The sequence below is a fragment of the Saccopteryx bilineata genome, chromosome 3 (genome assembly GCF_036850765.1).
Source record: "Saccopteryx bilineata isolate mSacBil1 chromosome 3, mSacBil1_pri_phased_curated, whole genome shotgun sequence".
Taxonomy (NCBI): domain Eukaryota; kingdom Metazoa; phylum Chordata; class Mammalia; order Chiroptera; family Emballonuridae; genus Saccopteryx; species Saccopteryx bilineata.
This window is the reverse complement of record NC_089492.1, coordinates 188157151-188184855: the sequence shown is the minus strand read 5'-3', so window position 1 is coordinate 188184855 and position 27705 is coordinate 188157151. Positions and strand designations below refer to the sequence as shown.

General features: G+C 41.1%; 1 protein-coding gene across 5 annotated transcripts in view; it reads right to left on the bottom strand.

Annotated features, from left to right (window-relative positions):
• CDYL (chromodomain Y like) overlaps positions 1–27705 on the bottom strand; it is a 230297-nt gene that overhangs the window by 47487 nt on the left and 155105 nt on the right. The window contains exon 1 of one of the 5 annotated variants that reach the window (XM_066268402.1): positions 1306–1363. The exons of the other annotated variants lie outside the window; for them this stretch is intronic. Coding sequence (XP_066124499.1) covers positions 1306–1348 — 43 coding nt within the window. The 5' untranslated portion in view covers positions 1349–1363. Of the gene's footprint in view, positions 1–1305; positions 1364–27705 lie in introns of those variants that run through there. 5 annotated transcript variants of the gene reach the window in all.

The window sequence follows — 27705 nt, the reverse complement described above, 5'->3', positions numbered from 1 at the left end:
GTGTAATGAACACTTGGTACTTAATTTTCTTTAAAAAAAAAGTCTATTGAAGTGTTTACTTAATACCTCATATAAAACACAGTGACAAACACACAAAGGATGTGCACAAAAAACCCCATACTATGAAATTAACACCGAAAGAGGAAAAACTAATCTCAAGTAAAAATGAAACAATGCTTTCTACCTTTAGATTAGGAAAGCTTTAAATATGGCAATTAGGCAATTAAGTCTGGGCTGGTAAAGAACATATAAAGTGGTATATTTCTAGAGAGCAATTTTGTAAGATGTGTCAACTTCTGCCACTTTCAAAATTCTACAAAAGGAAATCATGTGAGGACATTTTCACATACAAAAGGTATTAAAATTAACTTATTAAAATGGGAAAATTGTAAAAAGCCCTAAATTTAATAAGGAAATGATAAACAACTTATGATGTATATCCAACACACGCATATTAAGCTGCCATCATTGTGATGTTTATGAACATTTTAAAAATACAGGTTAGCAATTGTAGTATACAGCTACCATTTACACCCTATGTCACAGAGACCAAGCTCCCCACACAGCACATCTAAAACGTGGGCAGTATAAATCTTATTCCCAAACTTGTGTTTCCTGGGAAATATTTTTAAACAAGATTTATCGGTATTTCTCTGAGTATGTTTCAGCTTAGGATTAATCAAAAGTTGGTAAATTTAGTAAGCAGTATGAGTCTCAACTTCAAAAAAAGTTCAAAACTGGTTAATCATTTTGGATATTCATGGCCATTACTTTCTTCAGCTTAAAGTCAGGGAGCAACCACTGTAGTTTCTACAGAATTATTAAACGTCCTTTATAAAGTTTGACATTCTAAAATATTGCTATCCACATCTGTTGAATCTAATCCCATTTAACTATACAAAGCCCACCATTTTATTTAGATTATATAATCCGCAAATTGAATGCATGAAAAATTTTCAAATGAACAAGTAAAAGTGGGCTTTGAACATCAGTATCCCATTTACACAACATGTTAAATGAAGTCTTTATAAACAATTATTAGTCTCTTTGCTCCAACTCCTTCAATTAGTTTCCTGTCCATAGGGATTTCTGAGTTCAAGGTCATGTATGTTCATTCTTAGCTGTCTTCAAAGATATTAAAATACTGTCAGCGCAGCTACAACGTTTTGTTTCAACAGGTTTGATATATTAGGAACAATGTGAGCACACTGCAAATTTCACCTGTGTTTATTCCTGACTTTGGAGAAGCCGCTGAGAACCACTATCAGATGGATCTAGCTGGGCAAGAATCCACAAAACCCTCACCTCCAACAGCTGCTCCATCCACATCAAGTGCAAAGCTTTCCATCTGATTTCCGGTTCCACTTCCATCACACTTTGCAATAACCCAAGAGCAGACCTTCCAACATCCACTTTCTCCAGCAAACTGCAGGACTTCTTCAAGATAAAGTGCCACATTTATTATAGTTTTTTTTTTTTTAATGTTTTTCTTAGTCATTTAACATGCCACATTGTGCTACCATTTTTACTAGGGTCCTACCTTATTTTTAAATGTGCCAATAACAAAATTTTTTAATGCTGGGCCCCTACCCCATTTCCCTCATAAGCTCTGTTGGTTTTTAGAGCACGATTTTGCATTGTGTGATGATTTTTAGGAATGTGTGTGCTGCACTGTAGCAGAACTGGCTGTAAGTTTTCTTTTTGTTGCTCAAGTCATTCTTTCTCCAATTCAAGAACGGATTTATTCCCAGTCACATTTTAGACCTGGCCCTAAAAATAAAACCATCTAAATACATGTACCAGCCAGCAACTACTCAATGGGAAATGATGGAAATGTTACAAGCAAGCTCCACATCCTCAAAGCACTTTGTTTTTAATCAGCCAAATCCTTCCAGTAGGAACTTCTCATGTCACCCAAACCGCACTGAAAAATGCCTGATGACTGCTGTCCCACCTCAAACTGTGGAGATAAGGAACCAGGAATAGAGTGGGTTTCCAAAGCAAAGAAACCCAAGGCTTCTTGAAACTGAATGAAGATTCTTCAAAAGGAAAAGAGCCAAGCAAATATGTTTGTGCTTCAAGGCGCTTAAGTGGGTTCTCTTTTCTTGTTCCGACAGCCATAACAGTTGTCCAATGTCAGTCTAGATTAGGTCTTTTTTCTTCCAGTCATTTTGATATGGCTACCCTACACCTAGTATAATCATCAACTCTTTGTCTAGAGGTAGGTGGGTGAGTGCTGTGTTATTTCTCTCTATTCTACACATGCGTACTTTTCAAGCTCTAGGATACAAAAATCAATTTGGAGAATACCAATCATTATTAAAAGAGAACAGGAGAAACCAGAGACCATCATCGCATATCAGCATCCTTGTCCATCAGATAAAATGCATCTCTTATTGTCGGTTGCATTGGAGAAGTCTGAAAACAGCTTTGGGCCACTGAATACCTGTACATGCAGTGCCCATCGTGTCAAACTTGAGCTTTGCTTCTGGGTATGACCTACAGATGGGGCTTCCCTGGTAGCTCCAACCTGGACTCAGTATTCCCCTGTTGAACCCTCTAAGCATTCACCACACTGAGCTGTAAAGAGCTGACTCCCCCGGGAAGGAGGGCACCTGTGTGCCTGGATCCCAGCACAGCATCTTGGTCACAGTCCTCTGGGAATCATATCTTCCCCTCACAGCAACAGTGAGAACAGATGCATTAGGTGCATTATCACTGCCAGGCAGACATATCCAACTGACCCTACCTTAGCCCTGTTTTTGCACTGTTCTAGCAATTTGCCTGATTTTCTCTGTCACTTTTCTACATTTTGACTGCTTAATCACCCACAGTTTCTCTAGTTCTAGTTTTGCAACTGCACACTGACCGTGGCCACCTCTATGGCCACAATAGCTTTCCTCACACCTTTTATTCAAGTACTTTACCTATAAAACTAGAACCCCCAAACCCAACTTAAGCCAAAAATTATCAGGTTAATAGTTAAGATTTTCCCCACACTGGGTCTCTTTTGTGTTTGAGACCATCTCCTAAGAATTAACTAGGCACTCTGCTTCAGGTTACAGCCATGACCATTTGCATCCCAGCTACCTAACATGAGCTAGAGCCACACCAAGTCTGGGTGTGGGGCTCTTGGCACAGTATTAGCACTCAGAAAAAAATACTCCAACTACTCACTCTTTAAAGAGAAAAAAGAACACCAAGGAATGGAGGCTGCATAAAAGCTATTTTGTCCATGAAGCATACAAATAGTTCATTGAAACAACTAAGTAACTGATGAATGCTAGAAACATACTAAAGACAGATGAATGGAAAATTAGAAAATGAGTTAGATAAAAATGTGAGAGTACACAGAATTAAAAAGCATTTTGCAAAACAGTAAAAAAGAACATAAATTGTGGTTTATTCAATTAAAATTATTCTGTTTAATAATTAATTTTTCAGAGAACCAATGTAAAAATATTAAGTAGAAAAGAACAATAATATTTCATTTTTTTTAAACTTTAAGTTAAAAGAGAAGGTAATGAGACTATGTAACTTTAAATAAACTTTAAATTATAATTTTCTAAATTATATGTAAGACCAACTTTAACCAGAGACTTATAAACCAAGAGCTACACAGTAATGTAATGTTTGATATGTGAAGTATAACGTTCAGTGGCTAAGTGCTATCTATGGCAGGGGTTCTCAACTTGACTGCACAATAAAATCATTAGGCAGCTTTGTAAAAAATGCTTCTTGGGCCACATCCCCAGCTACCTGGGAATTCTGGAACTGTAGCACAAGCACCTTTCCCATGATTCTGATGCACATTAAAAGCTGAAAACTACTGCTCTAGGGTAAACAGGTTTGGTATCTTTCACTGATGCAGCATACTTGTTTTAAACAGGATATTCAGAGTAATTCAAAGAAAACAAGCTTAAGTCAGAAAACTGAGATTAGATTAGCAGTAACATTTCCTCCACATCAGAGGGTCATTTTAGTCCAAGTATATAATTAAAACAGCTAAATAAGTCTGATCTGTGGTGGTGCAGTGAATAAATCCTCAGCCTGGAATGCTGAGGTTGCCAGTCTGAAACCCTTGGCTGGCCTGGTAGAGGCATATACAGGAAGCAACTTTGAGCTGATGCTTCCTGCTCTCCTCCCCTTTTTTCTCTCTCCTCTCTCTAAAATGAATAAATAAAATCTTTAGAAAAATTTTGAACAGCTAAATAAGGAAATGAAAAAAGAAAAATGATACTTATACAGAGAACACTGGAAAAAACACAGGGAGATTCTAAATCAGATGAAGAAGATTAGAAATATAGAGAAAATTGAAATATCAGATATTCTACATAATTGCTTTTCTTAAATAACAAATTTAGAAGTGAATCAAAGGAGACAGGGAAACTCAGGACCTGGGAACCAGCAATGAGTGTTGGTCATACTACTTTTTTCTTTATAAAACAGCACTCAAAATGTTGCCTGACCAGGTGGTGGCGCAGTGGATAGTGTTGATCTGGTATGTGTGGTCCCAGGTTCAAATCCTTAAGGTTGCCAGCGTGAGTGCGGGATTATATACATGACCCCATAGTCGCGGGCTTGAGCAGGGGGTTACAGGCTTGGCTGAAGACTCGCCCTCAAGTCAAGGCATGTGTGAGAGGCGATCAATGAACAACTAAGAGTGCCAAAACTACAAGTTGATGCTTTTCATCTGTCTTACTTCCTTTCACTTAAAAAAAAAAAAAGCCTCAAAATGTGGTTGCTTCTTGTATTACTTCTATTTACAATTTTTAACAGTTAATACCATTCAGGACAGTAAAAATTTCACATTCTTTTTTTTTTTAATGAATAAATTTTTATTTTAATGGGGTGACATCAATAAATCAGGGTACATACATTCAAAGAAAACATTTCCAGGTTATCCTGTCATTTAGTTCTGTTGCATACCCATCACCCAAAGAGAGATCATCCTCAGTCACCCTCCATCCAGTTCTCTCTGTACCCCTCCCCCTCCCCCTCCCCTCCTCCCCCCACACTCCCTCCCCCCCCCCCCGTAACCACTCCACGCCTGTCCATGTCTCTTAGTCTCGTTTTTATGTCCCACCAATGTATGGAATCCTGCAGTTCTTGGTTTTTTTCTGATTCACTTATTTCACTCCACATAATGTTATCAAGATTCCACCATTCTGCTGTTAAGTGATCCGATGACATCATTTCTTCTAGCTGAATAGTATACCATGGTGTATATGTGCCTCAATTTCTTTATCCAGTCTTCTATTTTTTTTTTACAGTGATTAAAAGCCTTTAAGAAAACGCTTGGCCAATACAACAAGAATCCATAAAAGAGTAGTGTCCTTAACATGTTCACCAAGTCCAAGTTGGCCCCATCACCATGCCAAATTCCTGAAAAATGCAACTCAACCACAGTTCAGTCTGTTAGGAGCTGTCACAGGGAGCAGGAGTCCAGGAAAAGTCCTCATGGCACTGGAATTGTTGTCACCATTCTATACTTTGCAGCTCATGTCCAAGTCCCAATGACCGCTGCTTCTAGCTGGTAATGATTCAGATAGACTGGAAAAGCCATTTGCAACATGCGTGGACATGGAGCTTCTGTTCTCCTCTGCCTGAAGAGATGAGACCAGGTTGCTTTTCCCTGGAGCTCTGCGACTGTGGCGTGGTAAAGAGAACCTTGGGATACACTAAGCTGGGTGGCAAAGGTAGATTCATAATAGAAGTTGGCAAAAGGGGGAAAGAGAGCTCTAAATTAGGAGTAGGTCCCAGCCTGAAATATGAGTGGGGCATTGAGGTAGGAGGGCTAAAGGAAACACTATATATTAAGCAAAACAGCAGAAAATAGGACTATCAACACCCACAACAGAGATCTTTGAGGAAAGAATAAAAAACCTGACTATTCAGGCAAAACATAGTTAAGTGGCCCTTGTGCAAATGAGATCAGTTTACCTGCTTCTTGGAAGAAATACCCTAGGCTCGTCCACAGTGTCGTAGATGGGGCCGACGGCCCTGGGCACCTTCAGCCTTCAGTGGCAAACCCCAGCTTTCTGGGCAAGGTTAGGTCATAGGTGGCTGGAGCAGTGCTGGAAGAGACTGAACCCTCCCTTAGAGGAGCGAGGGGGAAGCCTACCTTCAGTGTCCCTGTTTCCTCACAGCAGAGGCATGTAAGCCTGGCAGGCTTTAGCTCAATGACCTTCCTTTCCACTATTGAAGCAGGACCCAGATGGCATCCTAGGAGACCCCTTTGGGGCATTGGAGCCTTTAAGGGTGTATCCTAAAAGCTGGTAGTTCCTCTGATCTCTATTGGGCTTTTTCTGCCTCTAGGTATGTTAAAAGCTATGCTCAGAAGAACTCGCTGAGGGGTTTGAGGATCCCCATCTGCCTATATAAATCTTTTCCATATATCTGGAGCTATTTGGAAAAAGACAAAACAGTGTTATTAGCTGGATCTAATAAAGAAGGTAGTAGTTTGCAGGCGAAAAAGATTTGGTGTCTCCTGTTCATCAGCATTCAAAAGAAATGTTAATTTTTTTTTTTTTAAAGTAAGAAGCATGATATGGTAGACCCGTAGGAGTTCCAGGATATGGCTACCCCCTTTTTAATTTTTTTTTTAATTGACCTTAAAATGTTTGCTGAGTACACTTTAATAATACCTTAACTTTAAAGATTGTAAGCATGACAAAATACAGTAAATGCTTTTGCTCCATATGCAGGAGCATCTTCAGTTTAGCCAGTTTAGGAAATCCAATAATAGAAGAATGCATATAGACAATGAACTATAACATGCTTAGCAGCCTCTCCTGTTCTGACAGAGGTTACTATAGATCCAGAATATGTATCCACTGTAATGTGGACATACGACTGTTTGCCAAATGAAGATATATGAGTAACATCCATCTGCCAAAGTTGTCCTGGTAGGGGTCCTTGAGGGTTAACTCCAAATGAAGGGGCAGTATAGGACCCCTTGGACAGGTTTTCCCAATCTGTCGTGCTGCTTCCTGAGAAAGTTGAAACTGTTTACACCGGCCTGCAGCGTTCTGGTGATGAATAGTATGAGACTGACTTGCTCGGTCTGTCATGGTTGCTCCACATAATTTTCTTTTGGGTAGCTTGATCAACAAGGGCATTCCTAGGCCCTGGCCGGTTGCCTCAGTGGTAGAGCATTGGCCTGGTGTGCAGGATTCCCGGGTTTGATTCCTAGTCAGAGCACACAGAAGAAGTGCCCATCTACTTCTCCACCCCTCCCCTTCTCCTTCCTCTCTGTCTCTCTCTTCCCCTCCCACAGCCAAGGCTCCATCAGAGCAAAGCCACCCAGGGCACTAAGGATGGCCCCTTGGCCTCCGCCTCAGGTGCTAGAATGGCTCTGGTTGCAACAGAGCAACACACCCGATGGGCAGAGCACCCCCCCCCCCCAGGCATGCCAGGCGGATCCTGGTCAGGCGCATGCAGGAGTCTGTCTGACTGCCTCCCCATTTCCATCTTCAGAAAAATTCAAAAAATAAATAAAAGAAAAAATACAAAAAAAAAAAGGGCATTCCCTTGTGCTAAAGCTCCAGGGAGCATGGAGTGAGCTTGAGTATGTCCTATGAAACATGTGGGTTTTCTCCTTTCTTTTGTTTATGTGATGAATCACATTGATTGATTTGTGAATATTGTACCAGCCTTGCCTCCCAAGAATAAATTCCACTTGATCATGGTGTATGATTTTTTTCATATATTGCTGGATCCGGTTTGCTAATATTTTGTTCAGGATTTTTGCATCTAAGTTCATCAGGGATATTGGCCTATAATTTTCTTTTTTGTGTTATCTTTGCCTGGTTTTGGAATCAGAATTATGCTCACCTTGTAAAAGGAGTTTGGAAGTCTTCCTTCCTTTTGAATTTTTTGAAATAGCTTGAGAAGGATAGGAGTTCTTCTTTGAATATTTGGTAGAATTCACTAGTGATGCCATCAGGCCCAGGACTTTTCTTTTTTGAGAGTTTTTTGATAGCTGTTTCAATTTCATTTGTTGTAATTGGTCTGTTTAGGTTTTCTGATTCTTTCAGATTGATTTTTGGAAGATTATATGATTCAAGGAATTTGTCCATTTCATCTAGGTTGTCTAGTTTTTTGGCGTACAGTTCTTCATAGTATTTTCTTACAATATTTTGTATTTCTGTTGTGTCAGTTGTTATTTCTCCACTCTTGTTTCTAATTTTATTTGAGTCCTCTCTCTTTTTTTCTTGGTGAGTCTTGTTAAAGGTTCATCGATCTTGTTTACCTTTTCAAAGAACCAGCTCCTGGTTTCATTGATACTCTGTATTGTTTCTTTAGCCTCTATGTCATTTATTTCTGCTCTGATCTTTATTATTTCCTTTCTTCTACTAGCTCTGGGCTTTACTTGCTGTTCTTTTTCTAGTTCTTTTAGATGCAGGGTTGAGTTGTTTATTTGAGCTTTTTCTAGCTTCTTGAGGTATGCCTGTAATGCTATAAACTTCCCTCTCAGGACTGCTTTTGCTGTGTCCCATAAATTTTGAGTTGATGTATGCTCATTATTGTTTGTTTCTAGGAATTTTTAAATTTCTTCTTTGATCTGAATGTTAACCCATTCGTTATTTAATAACGTGCTATTTAGTTTCCAAGTGTTTGAATGTTTTTCAATTTTTCTATTGTGGTTGATTTCTAGTTTAATGCCATTGTGATCAGAGAAATTGCTCGATATGATTTCAATCTTCTTAAATTTGTTGAGACCGCTTTTGTGTCCTAACATGTGCTCTATTCTAGAGAATGTACCATGAGTGCTTGAAAAGAATGTATATTCTGCTGTTTTAGGGTGAAAGGTTCTGAAGATATCTATTAAATCGAGTTGATCTAATATGTCCTTTAAGTCTGCTGTTTCTTTGTTAATTTTCTTTCTTGAGGATCTATCTAGTGATGTTAATGGGGTATTGAAATCCCCTACTATTATAGTATTGCTGTTGATCTCACCCTTTACGTCCATCAAAGTCTGCTTTATATACTTAGGTGCTCCTATATTAGGTGCGTAGATATTTATAATGGTTATATCTTCCTTTTGGATTGTTCCCTTTATCATTATGTAGTGACCTTCTTAATCTCTAACTATGGTCTTTGTTTTAAAGTCCATTTTGTCTGATATAAGTATTGCTACCCCAGCTTTTTTTTCATTTCCATTTGTGTGAAATATTTTTTTCCATCCTTTAATCTTCAGTCTGTGTGCATCTTTTGATTTAAGGTGTGTCTCTTGTAGACAGTATATGTATGGGTCCTGTTTTCTCATCCACGCAGCTACCCTATGTCTCTTGATCAGATCATTTAATCCATTAACATTTAAGGTTATTACTGATATGTAATTGTTTATTGCCATTTTTTTCCTTTAAAACTGTATTCCTCTTTTGCTATATTCTTTTTTTCCTTTGCTCTGTTTACAACATTAGCATTTCTTGCAGCCTTGGTTTGGTTGCAGTGAATTCCTTGGGTTTTTTTTTTTGTCTGTAAAGCTTTTTATTTCTCCTTCAATTTTAAATGATAGCCTTGCTGGATAAAGTAGTCTTGGTTGTAGGTTCCTGTTCTGCATTACTTTGAATAGTTCTTGCCATTCCCTTCGGGCCTCAAGTGTTTCTGTTGAGAAGTCAGAAGTCATCCTTATGGGGGCTCCTTTGTAGGTGATAGTCTTTTTTTCTCTAGCAGCTTTTAATATTTTCTCTTTATCATTTAGCTTTGGTATTTTAATTATGATGTGTCTTGGTGTTAGTTTTTTTGGGTTTCTCCTTAATGGAGTTCTCTGTGTTTCCTGAACATGTGAAATGTTTTCCTGCCTTAATTGGGGGAAGTTTTCTGCTATAATATGTTTGAACAAAGTCTCTATCCCTTGTTCTTTCTCTTCTTCTTCAGGAACCCCTATGATGCGGATGTTATTTCTCTTCATGTTGTCACAGAGCTCTCTTAAGAGTTTCCTCAGATTTTTTGAGTCTCTTTTCTTTTTTCTGCTCTGCTTCTGTGCCTTTATTTATCATGTCCTCTAACTCACTGATTCGATTCTCTGCTTCATCCATCCCGCTTTTCATTCCTTCCATTGTATACTTTATTTCAGATATTGTATTTGTCATTTCTGACTGATTCTTTTTTATTATTTCAATGTCCTTTTTTATATTTATTATCTCTTTATTTAGGCCCTCTATGGTTGTTCTAATATCTTTTTTATTTTTTTGAAGCTGGAAACGGGGAGAGACAGTCAGACAGACTCCCGCATGCGCCCGACCGGGATCCACCCGGCACGCCCACCAGGGGGCGATGCTCTTCCCCTCCGGGGCGTCGCTCTGCCACGACCAGAGCCACTCCAGCCGCTGGGGCAGAGGCCAAGGAGCCATCCCCAGCTCCCGGGGCACCTTTTTCTCCAATGGAGCCTCGGCTGCGGGAGGGGAAAAGAGAGACAGAGAGGAAGGGGGGGTGGTGGAGAAGCAAACGGGCGCTTCTCCTATGTGCCCTGGCCGGGAATCGAACCTGGGTCCCCTGCACGCCAGGCCGACGCTCTACCGCTGAGCCAACCGGCCAGAGCCAGTTCTAATATCTTTGAGCATCCTAATAATCGTTATTTTAAACTCTGCGTCTGGTAATTTGGTTATATCTGATTCACTTAGGTCCTTTTCTGGGGATTTCTGTTGGTTTATTTGTGATGTATTTCTCTGCCTCCTCATTTTCTCTTCACAGGAGTGGCTGTGATCATGTGCTCGGGTGCACAAGCGTTGGTGGCCTTGGCCTTTGGCCCGCCCCTGTGTGTGATGTTATGCTCGGTCCTGAGGGCACTGGCGAGCACCTTTGCTCAGCTGCGGGTCTCTGCCTGTTTCCGGGCTTTCGCCCTGCCCTTGCAGGAGGAGCCTACTCGAGAACGGCTGCTAGCCTTGGCTCTACCACCGGGCGTGCCCAAGCTCAGCTCAGTAGCGGAACTCGTCTCTTGTGGGCTTTTAGTTCCACCCCCAGGGGAAGAGCCGGCTACCAAGTCAGACCGCAAGCCTGGTTTGCATGGGCGGGGCAAGGCTGTACTCCTCTGCCCTTGCTCAGGGGTTGGTCTCCACCCTTTCCGGGGTTCCCGCCCTTCTCCCGCAGGCTGGATTACAGGCTGCCGGTAGCTGAGCTTGACCGCTTTTGCACGCCCCCTTCTCCCCAGCTGGGCAAGATTGAGCTCACACCTGAGCCCAGTGGTGGCCAGCTGGCTTCCGCCCCTGCCAGCAGAACCGCAATTTTGTCTCCCGCTGCCGCCGGCCATCCAGCGCGCCCTCAGCCACGTGGGTGGGGGCGTTGCCATTTGGACCCTAAGACTCACTACTGTAGACCCAAAAGCTCCCTCCTTCTATGCGACTCTGCTCTGAATGCCGCAGGGGAGCTTGTTTGGCTGCTCTCCTGCTTCCCTTTGCTGGTATTGCTGTTTCCGGGGGAAATATTTACTTCAGCTTTGGGGAGTGACTCGTCCCAGGGGTTAGGGTGGCTATCTCCCAAAATGCTTCTCCCTGTGCCTCCTAGATTACACGCTCTTCCTGTTACTCTGGTCCTCTCCTCTCTCCCCCCGTCCCCAGGAGCCCTGGGTGAGTGGTTGTGAGAGAGATGTTCTGTGCGGTCCCTTTAAAAAGGATCTTGGGTCTGAGAAATCAGACTCTCTCACAAACAGTATCCTGACTTGTTTCCAGCTAAATACTGTCCTTACACCTCTTCTGGGCTCTGGGGCTGCAGGCTGGGGCTTTGTTCCTGGGGTTCAGGACCCTTTCCCCTTTGCTAAACTCACTTCCCGCCACACGAGTCTCTCCCTGCTGCCGTTCGCTCCGAGGAGCTGGGCAGCCCTCTCCGCATTTCCGCTTTTCCTACCAGTCTCAGTGTGGCTTCTTCAGTGTTCCTTGGTTGAAGAGTTCTCTTAGTTTAGTCCAGAGTTGGTTTTTCCAGATGACAGTTTATAAAATTAGTTTGTAATCCACTTTCGTTCTGGGAGGTAGATGTTGGTACGTCTGCCTACTCCAGCACCATCTTCTTTCTCAAAATTTCCACATTCTGATTAATCTTCTTCCCTCAGAACAAACTTTCCATTCATTGACGCTTTTCCTTTTTTATTAATTCTCTAAACGCCAAGAGGGGAACTCAGAGTGATCCAAGACACAAAGGCAAAATGGTGGCCTGCCGTCCATTGATTCACCGGCATTCATAGGGCATAGTCTGAATCTCAAGAAATCTCCATTTTACACCATAACATCCCAAGGTCCAAAGAGCCTAACTGCCTTGCCTGAGGTTACTAAGTGGTGAGGGGCACATGCTCAGATCATACCCAGGTCCACCAGATGCACAAATGCTCTCTCCATCACATGCAGTTACCTGCTGCAGCAATAAAGACACAGACACATGAAAAGCTAAACAGTGGCAGGACCTGTGGTGGCACAGTGGATAAAGTATTGACCTAGAACCCTGAGGTTGCCAGTTCAAAACTCTAGGCTTGCCCAGTCAAGGTAAATACAGGAGTTGATGCTTCCTGCTCCTCCCTACCTCTTCTTTCCTCTCTAAAATGAATAGTCTTGTCTGTCCAGGTGGTGGCGCAGTGGATAGTGTTGGACTGGGATGCAGAAGGACCCAGGTTCGAGACCCTGAGGTCGCCAGCTTGAGCGTGGGCTCATCTGGTTTGAGCAAAGCTCACCAGCTTGGACCCAAGGTCACTGGCTCGAGCAAGGGGTTACTTGGTCTGCTGAAGGCCCACCGTCAAGGCACATATAAGAAAGCAATAAATGAACAACTAAGGTGTCGCAACGCACAACGAAAAATCTAATGATTGATGCTTCTCATTTCTCTGTTCCTGTCTGTACCTGTCTATCCCTCTGACTCTCTGTCTCTGCAAAAAAACCCAAAAAACAGAAATTTTTAAAATGAATAGTCTTAAAACAAAAAAAGCTAAAGAGAGCGAAAGGGTAAATGATATGAAAATGTGATTAGTGATAAGAAATGTTTTCAAGGTTAGGACATTTCCAGGTAATGTTTAAGGTTTCAGAGAGTTAGATTTTAACAGGCTTTTAAGTATTCTCGCATGTAGAAGGTGCTCAATAAATGTGAAGATAATTCGTTAAAATCAGAGTATGCATATTAAGGTTCTATGCCATTAGCAAAAAAAAAAAAGAGGGATGGCTAGATATATATTCAGGGAACCCTAATGAAGGTTTATTATCTTAAAAGGACAAGATGGCTTGACCGGGCAGTGGCACAGTAGGTAGAGCATTGGACTGGGATGCAGAAGACCCAGGTCCAAAACCCCGAGGTCGCTGGCTTGAGCAAGGGGTCACTTGGTTTGCTGTAGGCCCCCAGTCAAGGCACATATGAGAAAGTAATCAATGAACAACTAAGATGCTGCAATGAAGAACTGATGCTTCTTATCTCTATCCCTTTGTGTCTGTCTGTCCTTATCTGTCCTTCTCTCTCTCCCTCTCTCTGTCAACGCCCCCCCCCAAAAAAAAAACAACAACAAAAAAACCAGGATGGAAAAGAACCATCTGAAGCCAGCCTTTTAAGGGTTATACTAAGTTAAAAATAAACTGTTAAAAAGAAGTATGGACTTAATGCTGGGGCAATGAAGAAAGGGAATCAACTGTCGTTAACAACTAAAAAAAATCAGCCTAAGAATAGAAATCATCTTCTAGGGACCAGAATATGTGTACTAAGCAATTGAAAAAAAAAAAGAAAAATAATAATTAAGAGCTGTTATAACTCCCAAAACATATCTAATCACTATTACATTCTATGAGCACCAGAGTCTTCATTATGTCTGTCATTAGTTCGGGGGGAAGGGCAGAGGCTAATAACCTAGGCAGAGATGAGTTAGCACATAAGTTTGGGGAAAAATACTCGATGTGCATATGCAAATGCTTCTTCACTGTGCTTAAACCCATTTTCAAGTTCTATACTTGTATCTACCCATCTTAAAGCTGTAACTTATATAATCTACTAACTTTGCCTACAACAGGATAGATGGCCACCATTTTTCAGAAGATGTTCAGGGATGTGTATTAGCATGATTATTAAAAACAAACCACACGTGCAATTTAAAAACTGAAACATAACTTGATTAATAAGCTGGCTCTGACATTTCTCTTTAGCCACTCTTGCTTTCATACCTAGTACTAGCTACATGGGTGAGGGCAGAAGTGGGGGTGGGGATGGGGGGTTAAGGGGCAGGAGTCAGCTTTGTCATGCAAGGCTCTTTTCCTGCTGCACTCTCAACTGCTGACAGGCGCACTGCGCCCATGAGACCTAAAAGTACTGTCCTATCTTCAGAGGACCTCTGTGGACTCTGTCCTTCAGAAAATTATAGTCCAGTGGCATCAGGTCCTTTTGGCCCCCGAGTTCATTTAGTTTGTCTACAAGCCACACTGACTCTCTTTAGGGCCAGGGCAGATACCAACACCAGACCGCATGTTAAACCCTATCCCTTGCCACCTGAAAGTCCCCCTCTACCCTCACCACCTTCCTGTCATATAGAAACTCTTACTGAAACAAACCTCTGAACTGTAGGAACATTACCACCTCATAATTCCTACAACTAAGCTAGGCATAAGAAGGAATATTCTAATGCCTCGGAAACAGCTAAGTTGTAATTTTATATTTATTTTGCAAAAGTTCTAAATATAACATTAGTGAACAGAATTTGAAACCCTTCTAACAATTTTTAAGTTTACAGTTCAGTGGCATTAAGACTTATTCAAATTGTACAAACATCACCACTTTCCATCTCCAGAACTCTTCATCTTCCCAAATGGAAACTCTGAACCCATTAAACAAAAACTCTCCATTCTTCTGGCAACCATAATTCTACTTTTTGTGTCTATGAATTTAACTATTTTAGACATCTCATAGAAGTGAAATCATATAATATTTGCCATTTTGTGACTAGCTTGTTTCACTCAGAATAAGATCTTCAATGTTCATTCATGATGGAGCATGTTAGAAAGTCATTCTTTCCTAAGGCTGAATAATATTCTATTTATGTACACACCACTTTGTTAATCCATTCATCCATCAATAACATTTGAGTTGTTACAAATCAAACTGTGAATAACAGCTTTTATAAATAATGCTGCTATAAACATAAGTGTAGAAATATTTGAGTCCCTACTTTTAATTCTTTGTACCCAGAAGTGGAATTGGTAATTTTACATATTATGTAAAAATATCCGTATCTGTTGATAAAGAAGTGAAACATATGGTAATTCTGTTTTTAATTTTTTTTTTTAGAGAGGAGGAGAGACAGAGAGAGAGAGAGAAAGAGAGAGGAGAGACAGAGAGAGAGAGAGAGAGAGAGAGAAGGGGGGAGGAGCTGGAAGCATCAACTCCCATATGTGCCTTGACCAGGCAAGCCCAGGGTTTCGAACCGGCGACCTCAGCATTTCCAGGTCGACGCTTTAATCCACTGCGCCACCACAGGTCAGGCTTTTAATTTTTTGAAGTTAAGGTTAATATTTTCCTAAATTAGCTAGAATGTGTTTAATTAGTAATATTAATCAAGAAGAAGAAGTAATATTAATCTCAGAGAAGATTCAAACCATGAACTGGACTATAACTACTTTTACTTGTTATATTTATTTGGTTTCCCTGAGCTAGGGAAGCAGAGACAAGGATGTAAAATTTTTTAAATGTTAGAAAGGGGTTTAAATAATCAAAGATAAACTGCACAAGGATCATAGCCAATTCTGAGGCTCTTAGTCCAGAGACAAACTCTAGTAAAAGACATTATTTGTTCCTTTTTTTTTATGGACAGAAATAGCTTTCTTTTTGCCAGTCTTGAAGTTTTCATGTACACATATAGCTCACTGGCTTCTCTGAAGGTAGGATCCAGGCCTAGTTAAGCTTGTGCTTCTGATTCTGACCACTAGCCTTGCTTTTAAAGACAGTTTGGCAGGAGAAGAATAAAAAGAATTTGAAGATATTTGTTCTTTGGAACAAAAACACTTCAATTAGCAAAGTCACTGTAAACTATGCAAACATCTGTAATCAGTTCAGGGTACAAGTAGAGATGATCAACTCTCCTTGTCCATGTTTTAGTTTTGTGGTATAAAGATCAGTACTATACAGCATTATTATAAGCAGAAGAACCAGTCTTAATCTTCATTTTGAGTTGTCCTGAGCTCCTCAGAGAGCATTAATCCCTAAAGAGATTCAGATTTCTTAATCTAGAAAAGCAACCAAGTCCTTAGTTGACCAAAGGAAATTTAAGCTTCCATATTTATTCAATTCTTCAACATATAGAGCAACAATTCAGTTACAAAGCTCTTAGCAACCAACACTTTAGAATCAAGAACACTGACGACACGGAAATCCTTAAAAGTGAAGTGTATTATTTAAAGAGGCAAATGGAAAACTTGATTCATGCACGATCAATCTTTAATTACAGATGCAAATTCAAGCTATTAAGTTTAGTTTTACTTATGACAAAGTAAAACAAAGAAAAATTACTAGCAATATAAATTCTATCACTCTAAATAAGCATATCTGCATAAGTTCCTAAAGTAAATCCAGTAACAGGCAATACTTTAGTATATTTTATTTCCTCATTATTAGCTTTAAGATATTATTTTTTAAAAGCTTCTCTCCAAAGTTTTTCACTTTTGAGAGAAAAAATTTAAGACCTACACACTACCATGTCACCATAAAGCACCAGAAAAAGCTAACAGAAAATAAACACACCTACCTCTCTAGTGCTGAGAATAAAGAAAGATTAAGAAGAAGAACAAATAAAAATATAAGGATAGCAATAACTACTTACATGGTATAATTCCCCAATGGTGGAATCTTATTTATCATATGAACAAAAATTTGTGTCCTGCAAAAATGATTCTAGGTTATATTACATAGCATTGAATTCTTTCAATACTTCTCCTTCACAATGTTTATCCTTTAAGAACCAACCAATTTCTGCAACTATTGCTTTAGTAAGGTTATTAATTATAATCTATTCCTTAAAAAAAATATTTTTTTTAAAGTGAGAGTAGGGGAGATAGATTCCCTCAGGTGCCCAGACCATGATCCACCTGGCAACCCTTTCTGGGGCCAATGCACTCAAACCAATCGAGCCATGGTTACAGGGGTGGGGGTGTAGAGAAGCAAATGGTCGCTTCTCCCATTTGCCCTGACTGGGAAACAAAGCTGGGACATCCACATGCTGGACTGACTCTCTACCACTGAGCAAACTGGCCAGGGCCTACACATTGTCTTAATTATACCTTCCTTTTGTAACTGGCTTCTCTGTACCCGGCAAACATCAGGGTGGGGAGGACAGCAACCAGTCATATCAGTGTCACCAGCTGGACCCAGATATTATTTGACACACACTATGCAGTGTGCTTAATCAAAGTGAAGGAAGAAAACAAAGTATAAAGGTAAATGGTTATTAAACAGTGCATTTGCTCAAAGATGAGCACCTCCTCTGGGCAGGAAGAGAGAGAAAACCATGTAGTTGGCCTTGAGGGCACCTATCTTGGAAAAAGAAAGATAAGAACATTATCAATCAGAAGCCACCATTTAACAAACCCAAGCAGGTAGTTGTTGCTACCTTTCAGGTGCTCAAGACAGAAGAGTGAATAAATACAAGTGACGCCTGACCTGCAACTTATGTAAATAAACACATTGGGTGTGCAATTAGAACTGTGGATAAATGCTAGAAAGTCAGAGAACAAAAATGGTCTATTTTAGAGGATGAGGGAAGGAATGTGAGAAAAGATCAAGGAAGGCTGTGGAGGAAGTACTACTGGGCTGAGGCCAGAAGGATAAGGAATTAACCAGATAAAAAAACAGAAGTACAAGTGCAAATCCCTGAGGAAGGTGAGAACACGGTAAATTCTAGGATCTGAAGAGGACCCAGTGCAGTTGAAGCAGAGTAGGCAATGAAGGGACAGCCTACAAGGTCTGTAGACCACAAGACAAAATTTGAAGTTTATCCCAAGTAAATGAGGAAGCCAAGAAAGAGACTTAAGCAGGGCAGTAATACATGAAATACATCTACAAAAAAACAAAGAAAAAAAACTTCTGGTGGCTAAATGAAAAACAGATTGAAAAAAGACAATAAGCCCTGGCCGGTTGGCTCAGCGGTAGAGCGTCGGCCTAGCGTGCGGAGGACCCGGGTTCGATTCCCGGCCAGGGCACACAGGAGAAGCGCCCATTTGCTTCTCCACCCCTCCGCCGCGCTTTCCTCTCTGTCTCTCTCCTCCCCTCCCGCAGCCAAGGCTCCATTGGAGCAAAGATGGCCCGAGCGCTGGGGATGGCTCTGTGGCCTCTGCCTCAGGCGCTGGAGTGGCTCTGGTCGCAACATGGCGACGCCCAGGATGGGCAGAGCATCGCCCCCTGGTGGGCAGAGCGTTGCCCCTGGTGGGCGTGCCGGGTGGATCCCGGTTGGGCGCATGCGGGAGTCTGTCTGACTGTCTCTCCCCGTTTCCAGCTTCAGAAAAATGAAAAAAAAAAAAAAAAGAAAGAAAAAAAAGAAAAAAGACAATAAAGACATTGGTTGCTGGGCTAATGGTAGCCATGGGAAGCAGATGGACACATGGACACTTGGGTGTAGAATGAACAGGCTTAGTACAGACTGTATCGTGAGGTATGAGGGAGAGGGCAGGCATGGACAATCCGTGCCTTTGGTTTTAGTTACTAAACAGATGAAGGTAGCACTTAAAGAGATGGGAAAGACTGGAATGCCCCGTTCCCCATGCCAGGATGAACATAATTAAACTTGGTGTTTACAATGCTCACAAAGAAATTACTTAAAAAAGTTTATTACGATTCTAAGATTGCAAAAAAGTAGGCTGTTATTCCATAAGGCACCTCCCAGGACCAAATTGGAGTTACAACTAAATTTAATAATCATTCTGAAAACCAGATTCAGACTAAATGAGGAGGAGCCCATAACCAAGGATCACAGAAGCCACGCCAAGACTGTTAGGAAGGATGGAGATGTGAAAAGGGCTGCCTTGCACCCAAGAGCAAGCAGTGGCGGAGGGTCGGGAGGGACTCTCACTGTAGGGAGGTTTGCCCTGAGAGGGGATGGTCCTAAGCCCCAGCCCCAGCCCCAGCCTAGAGCCCCAGAGGCTAGAAGAGGCACCCACACTGCATTTGGCAGTGAAAAGAGCCCAGGGCTGTGACTGCAAGAAGATGGAGCTCGCAGAGATGTAGGCTCTGGTGGAGGGAGGACTGAGAGGATCAGAGTCGCATGAGGAGAGTGTGCAAGTCGTTGCTGGCCCAGAGAGAGGCACTGTGGGGGACAGCCACCAGAACCCCTGTGCTGAGTCATTCTCCAATACTGCAGTCACCACCTTTATTAGGTCTATAGAGGAGCCTCTCTATGTGACATCAGCCTGGGGAGGGCAACTGCTTCTCCTTGGGAATCTTTCCTGCCCCACCTTATGGAGAGACTGGGCAGCAGGAAGCAGGGGGGAGGTCTGTGACTCAGTTTTCTGGAACTGAGGCTGGAACTTTATCCCACACTCCCCTGAGAGTATGACCAGTGCTTCTACTTCACGAGAGATTCAGTAGAAACTGCCTGGACTGCAGGCAGACTAAATATTTAGGTTTCACAGGCCACACCCTATTAAGGTCTATATATTTACAGTGGTAGGCAAACTGAGGCTCGCAAGCCACATGCGGCTCTTTGGCCTCTTGAGTGTGGCTCTTCCACTAAATACCATGTGCGGGTGCTGCCTCGATGAGAAATGTACTTACCTATATAGTTTAAGTTAAAAAAAAATTTCAATTGTTGTTCTGTTAATATTTGGCTCTGTTGACTAATGAGTTTGCCGACCAAAAGTGGGGGCGGGGGGCAAGCTCAGGGTGGGAGACACACCCACCATCCTTCCTAATCCCTGAATTGCCCCAGGCCCTAGACCAGGAGTCCCCAAACTGCGGCCCCCTGAGGCCATTTATCCAGCCCCCGCTGCACTTCCAGAAGGGGCACCTCTTTCATTGGTGGTCAGTGAGAGTATTGTATGTGGCAGTGACACAAAGTGCGGCATCGCTCATGTACAGTACTACTTCCAGTGATGTGGGATGCACATGTCACGGCTCTGGAAGCACGTCATATCACTTGTTATGGCTAGCAGTGACAAATATGGAACCGGGCAGTGACCATCTCATTAGCCAAAAGCAGGCCCATAGTTCCCATTGAAATACTAGTCAGTTCGTTGATTTAAATTTACTTGTTCTTTATCTTTATTATATGCGGCTTAAGTGTCTGTTTGTCGCCGATAGCTTATTGGTTGCTTGCATAACTGTACTAGCCAATGGGGTGAAGTTGCCACGGCTGAACGCAAATTGAGCGGGTCAGGGGGAAGGTGAACATTTGTTTGCATTGGCAATCATCTGTTTTACAGAAAAACTACGTCTTAATGTAATTTCTTTTAAGAATGCCTCCTAGAAAATACAGCACTGAAGAGGAGAGAAAAGGAGCTAAAGCTACACAAAAACGGCTTTCTCGACAAAAAGACACCACTGAGCAGAGAAAGACAAGGCTTGCTTCAGTCGCAGAGCAAATGCATCTTTCTTGGCAAAATGAGACTGATGAGCATAGAGTAAACAAGGCTTGCCTCAGATGCAAGACAAAAAAGCCTGTCTCGACAAAATGAGTCCCTTGAACAAAGGCAGGAGAGAAATGCAAAAAAAACGACACAGTAATGCTGACCAAAACGCAAAAAGGATTAAAACAGTTTCAAATGGAGACACTTTAATTTTTGAGCATTCCTCTCTGGTGACATGAATATTAAATGTGAACACTGTCAGTCCTTAAACTTCAAGTTAGAAACTAATCGATTTGACTGTGGAAAGAAAGGATTTTCTCAACGTTGCAAGTATAGAAACACTGTAAAAAATGATGGAAAGATCTACACAAGAAATGTTGTGTACAAAGAGATCTTTGACATGTGAATTAACATTTTATTATTTAAATCACCTTTATTTATTGGCTAGCAGTGGCTCTTAAGAAATGTACTGCCAGTGGTTTCCTTCATTGCACTCTACTTTAAGCAATGAAGCAAGTAGAAGGGGGAAACCCCGTGGGGCACTAAGCAAAGGGCGTCCTCACCGCCTGCCCTGGGTAATTCAGTTTGAATTAGCAGACACCTTTGCACAAATCATTTTAATTACAATTTATAATATCTAGAACAGCGGTCATTTCGTATGACCGCCGGGCTTTCTAGTTTTAAATATTGTATTTGTTCCCGTTTTTTTTTTTTTTACTTTAAAATAAGATATGTGCAGTGTGTACAGGAATTTGTTCATAGTTTTTTTTATAGTCTGGCCCTCCAATGATCTGAGGGACAGTGAACTGGCCCCCTGTGTAAAAAGTTTGGGGACCCCTTGCCCTAGACTCTATCAGAGTTTTTTCAGTGGCTGAGCCCAGCAAGCACTGAGCAAACAAGAGATTTCATGAGGCAAGACTCAGGGAACCTTGGTCCTTTGGCTGACTTTCCCCCAGGCCCAGTATGGGTAAAAGCCGGCCTATGTCTCAGGCTTGGTGTTTTCCTATGCGCCTGGGCCCAGCAGAGGCAGCCACAAACTGTAGTTTGCTTGTAGCTCCAAGAAGGTTGCTGAGGGCAGTCATGGGCAACGTGTTGTACTGGTTTGTGCCAGGTTCTGTCCACAGAGGGCCAGGGCTGGCACATCCAGTGGCCAGTTACAGAAAACATCGGTTCAGTACCTAATGACCCTTGCTAGAGGTGTGTCCTAACGAAGGGCACATGGGACACTGGGCTCAGGTGAAGTGAGTTCCGCTCTCTGTGGTCAGCGGCTCATGCACACACACTGCAAGTGGAAGTTAAATGTGAGCTGGCCTGGGTCCCGGAATCCTGCCCCGCTGTGCTAGGTTCCTTCCATGGGTGGAAGAGAGAGAGGCTTGGAGCATGAACATTCAAGGTGTGGTCCCTGGAGCCTACTGTTAGAAATGGTTGAGGGGCTTAGACACTTTCAGAGGGGGTACTATCAGCCCCAAGGGAAGACTCGGTCTTCCTCCCTGAGACCAGGGGTTCTCCAGCTGGAAGAACTTCTGGAGAAGGGACTGTAGACACCATCCAATCTAAACCTGCTGCTCACCTCATTGGGGAAAAATAGACTTGGAGTATCCAGCAGTGTCTGAGGGATCAGGCTCTGGAGTAAGGGCCACTTTCCCTGGACTTAGCTCCTGACCAAGAGACCCCCGAAGTAAGGCGCTCACTAACATTGTCATCCCAACCTCAACTGTCCTAACCCACCAGACTTGTAACATGTAGGAGAGTTGGTGGGGTGAGGCCAGTCTGAGCTTACACTATAGTCTTTCTACAGAAGACTGTGGGAAGACGAGACATCCAGAAGAGAAGGTGGAGACCTGAACAGTGGAGGCAAATCTTACAGAGCTTGGGCCCTTTTATGGAGTTTCTGTAATCTCTAAGCAGGAGGAAGCTGATCCTCATAAACAGGTTGGCCTCTCCCACGCTACCCAGGCACAGAAAACACAGACACAAACAGCAAACAGAGCAGTAGCTCCAGACATGTAACCCACAGCGGGTTACAAACAATGGCTGATACCAACCCATACCCAAACCCCGCCCAAGAGGACCCAGAACCAACACAACCACTAGTGAGTGGCACACCGTGCCAACACTAGACTCAGCTAGCTACACAAGCAGCATGTCCAAATGAGGAGTACAGCAGGCACCAATCAATACGCCCCATAGGACAGACATGCAGTGTCTAACACAATGAAGCTTGACATTTAGAGCCAGCCAGCCTGAAGCAAAAGCTACCCAAAGGACCAACTGCATTCAAGATTCACGTACAATAGGAGGGTAAATATAACCCTCAAGAAGCATTCCTAGAGCAGGAAACTCAGGCAGCCTGGAGGTATCACTGAGTGCAATTCCTCCTAAAGAGCCAAAATGAATTTGGGAGTCAGAGGAGAGATACCTAATACACAGACAAAATGGGCAAAGAAATATGACCCAAATGAATCGATGAAAGAGATCCCCAGAAAAAGAACTAAATGAAATGGAAGTAACTGAACAACCAGACATAAGAGTTTAAAATAATGGTTATTAGGATGCTCAAGGATCTTAGAATAAGAATAGATGATCAGAGTGGGAATTTCATAAGTATTAAAAAGTAAACAAGACATCAGAGAAATGGTGGCATTAAGAGATACTCCTAATCTCTCCCCTTGAAATGTCAACAAATTCAACTATACAAAGAAAGCATGTGAAATAAACACACACAAGATAAGGGTATGATTAGGTAATGGAGGATAAAAACCAGAGGATGGAGTTTTTCTCTTTTTTCATTGACCTGAGAAAGGGAGGCACTTTTAGTGTGGGTCTTGTTTCCATGCCAAGAGAAGTGGAGAGACAGAGAGGCAGAGGGGAAGAAGCTGAATTGGGGCAGGCTCGCAACCAGAAGCAGGAACACTGCCAGTTCCTCCCGTCTGCTTGCATCGCCAGGCTCCATTTGTAATCGCAGGCACTGGATGGGCACATAGCCTGCTGCACGCTCCCATCTGGTGCATGAATAGCCCATGGAGATCAGCCTGCAGGACACTGAGTCATGCTCCATCAGCCTGCGCAGAATGACACGAGGCACACCTGATCTGCAATCTGCACCCCACCCAATCCACTCCCAAAGGTGGGGCACCGGTTCGTGGCATGCAGCCTCTGTCCTGCCCAGGATGATACTTTGAGCGGTACTGGAGCCCAGGAAGGACCCGGCTGTGTCTCCCCCAGCCTCCTAAATCCTGCATCGCTCCCCTTGCTGTGAGAACAGTGGGGATAGCGGATCCCCCACAGCTGCATCTCTGGACCCTTTTCTCCTATGAGAAGCGGAGGTTCTAGTCGTTTGATCACTTGCTTTGTTGGGACATGGGGAAAGGCACCTGGAGACCTCAGATTGCCATTACTAAAGCCATAAAATTATAAAGTCCCACCTACCAATGCTACCACAGCCCTGCCTACATCATTATGATAGCCACGCCTCAGCAGAACTCTGCCCAAGAACCTGACAGAGGCAAAACTTGTAGTATAGTGCCTCCTGCAAGAAAAAGGGAAAAGTTACCTCTCAAAACTGGAAAGTACATTTTTTTTTTGGCTTTTTCTCCTTTCCTTTTTCTTCTTTCTTTTTCCCATTTGAACTTCATTATCATGTTATATTTTTTATTCTTGTTTTTTGTGAGGGTTTCATTTCTGATACTTTCTTTTACCTTTTTTCTCTCTTCCTTTTTCTTCTTTTTCTTCCTTCCTTCCTTTTCATCTGAATATCATTTTTTGTCAAATTATTATATTGTGGACTGATACTTTTTGGGGGGCGTTTTTTTTACTTCATTTTCCTTTTTCATTTTTCCTCAGTTCCTGTTCCTTGTTCTCTGTAGTTTATGTTCTACTTATTATTATATATAGAATTTCCACTTTTTGGTTATATTTTTTCTTTAGGTTATCTCTTGTTAGTTTTATTAACAACAACACTCTCAAATGCCATCAAAGAAAAAGAATTCAAATATCATGGATACACAAGAGAGTTATAGATCAGAGAGATGATAAAAAAAATCTCCTGAAAAAAATATCTCAATTACATGGAAAACGTGGAGCTAAATGAAAAAGAATTCAAAAATTAAAGTTCTAAAATTACTCAATGACATAAAAGAAAAACAATGAAAGGCAATTTGGAGAGCTCAAAAAACAATGTAATGAACAAAAAGAGAACTTCATCAAAAAAAAACAAAAACTATAAAAAAACCCAAAAAGAGATGAAAAAAACTCAATCTATAAACTGAAAAAATGAGGTAACAAGCTTAGCTAATAGAACAGGCCAGATAGAGGAGAGAATCAGTGACACTGAGGACAGGCAACTAGAGATACTACAGAGAGAAGAAGAGACTCCTAAATTTAAAAAAATTAGAAAGCCCTACAAAAATTCTCTGACTCCATCAGAAAGAGCAATATAAGAATAATGGTATATCAGAAAAAGAGGAGAGGGAAAAAGAATGGAGAACATATTCAAACAAATAACCAATACGAACTTCCCAAGCCTGTGTAGTTAGACCCTCGAATACAAGAAGCAAACAGAACACCGAGTTACTTCGACCCAAACAGACCTACTCCAAGGCACATCATAATGAAATTATCACAAATCAATGACAAAACGTCCTCAAGGCAGCTAGAGAAAAGAAGAATATGACATATAAAAGGAAGGACTATTATCAGATTTCTCAGCAGGAATTCTACAAGCAAGAAGAGAGCAGACCCTAACATTTAAAGTACTGAAAGAGAGGAACTACCAGCCAAGAATATAATATCCATCAAAGCTATCCTTCAAATATGAAGGGGAAATAAAAACATTTACAGACATAGAGAAGCTGAGGGAATTTATCACCAGAAAACCCTCACTGCAGGAAACACTAAAGGGGGTTATCCGACCAGATACAAAGAACAAAACAAAACTACAAGCAAAAGCTCCAAGACCACAATAAAAATAAGGATAACCAGTGACAATAACACAAAATGAGAGAGGACAAAGATCAGTAGTAGCAAAGGAAGATGGAGTGCAGCAGAACTCATGAGATAATGGACTCTAATGAATATCAAATTTTTCTTTTAATAACCTAATGGTAACCACAACTGAAAATGCCACTACTAAAACACATAGCTTACAAAAAAAGAAACAGAGCAAAGTAGGGAATACCACCAAACAAAAACAAATGACGTAAAAACAAAAAAGAACCAAACAAGACACAGAGCTATCAGAAAGCAATATATAAAATAGCAATAGAAAACCCTCAAGTGTCAATAATTAAATGTAAATGGACTGAACTCACCAATAAATAGACACAGAGTAGCAGACTGGATCAAAAACTGAAACCCAACTGTATGCTTCCTTTAAGAGATACATGAAAGCTATAAGGATAAAAATAGATTCAGTAAGAAAGGTTGGAAAACGATTCTCCAAGCAAATAATATCCAAAGAAAATCAGGTGTAGTCATACTCATATCTGACAATATTAAATACAAGACAAAAAAGGTAACCAGAGAAAAAGATGGTAAACACATAATGACAAAGGGGACATTGTATCAAGAAGACATAACACTTCTTAATATATATGCACCAAACCAGGGAGCACCAAAATATACTGCTCACAAAAAAATTAGGGGATGTTTTATAGCTTCATATTCATTTTGAAAACATCCCCTAATTTTTGTGAGCAGTATATATAAGAAGTATACTAACATCTAAAAATATAAAACAACAAAAATATAATCGTATTTCGAAATCTCAATATACCACTGATGGTTCAAGATCGTTCATCCAAACAGAAAATCAATAAAGAAATATCGGCCTTAAATGACACACTAGAACAAATTGATATAATAAACAACTACAGAACATTTCATCCAAGAACATCAGAGTACACATTTTTCTCCAGTGTATGTAGAACATTCTCATAGACCATATGTTGGGCTATAAAACTAACATCAACAAATTCAGAAAGATTGATGTTACCAAGCATATTCTCTGACCATAAGGCTTTGAAACTAGAATTCAACAGCAAAAAAAAAAAGTAAACAAATTCACAAAAATGTAGAAATTAAACAACATACTTCTAAAAAATGACTGGGTCAAAGAAAAAATAAAAGCAGAGATCAAAAGATATATACAGACAAATGAAAATATATCAGAATCTATGGGATGCAGCAAAAGCAGTAATAAGAAGGAAGTTCATATCATTACAGGCTTATATCAAAAAACAAGAAGGAGACCAAGTAAACAACTTAACATTACATCTTAAGAAACTAGAAAAAGAAGAACAAAGGCAACCCAAAACAAGCAGAAGAAAAAAAATAAAATAAAAATTAGAGCAGAAATAAATGAAATAAAGAACAGAAAAACTATAGAAACAAATCAACACAATAAAAAGCTGGCTGTTTGAAAAGATCAAAAAAAATTGACAAACCCCTGGCAACACTAAAAAAAAAGAGAGAAAGGACTCATATAAACAACATCCAAAATGAAAGAGAAATGATAAGATATCAGACATACAAAGCATCATTGAACAATACTATGAAAAACTATATGCTACCAAATTCAATAACTAGAAGAAATGGATAAATTCCTAAAACTATACAATATTCCTAGACTAAATCACAAAGATGTGGAAAAAAAAATAGACCCATAGCAGAGAGGAAATAGGAAACAACCACAAAAAACCTCCCCCAAAATAAAAGTCAGGGGCCATACAGCTACACTAGTGAATTCTACCAAACATTCAAAGAAGATTTGGTTCTTATCCTTCTCAAGGTCTTCCAAAATATTGAGGAAGAAGCAATATTCTCTTACACATTTTATGAAGTCAACATAACCCTCATAACAAAACCTGACAAGGACAATACAAAAAAAAAAAATACAGACAAATATCTCTAATGAATATGGATGCAAAAATCCTAAAACAAAATACTAGCAAATCGAATACATCATTAAAAAAATAATACATCACTCCTGACCAGGTGGTGGCACAGTGTATAAAGCGTCAGACTGAGATGGGAAGGACCTAGGTTTGAAACCCTGAGGTCACCAGCTTACGCACGAGCTCATCTGCTTTGAGTAAGGCTCACCAGCTTGGGTCCAAGGTCACTTAGTCTGCTGTAGCCCTCGGTCAAGGCACATATAAGAAAGCAATCAATGAACAACTAAGGTGCTGCAATGAAGAAC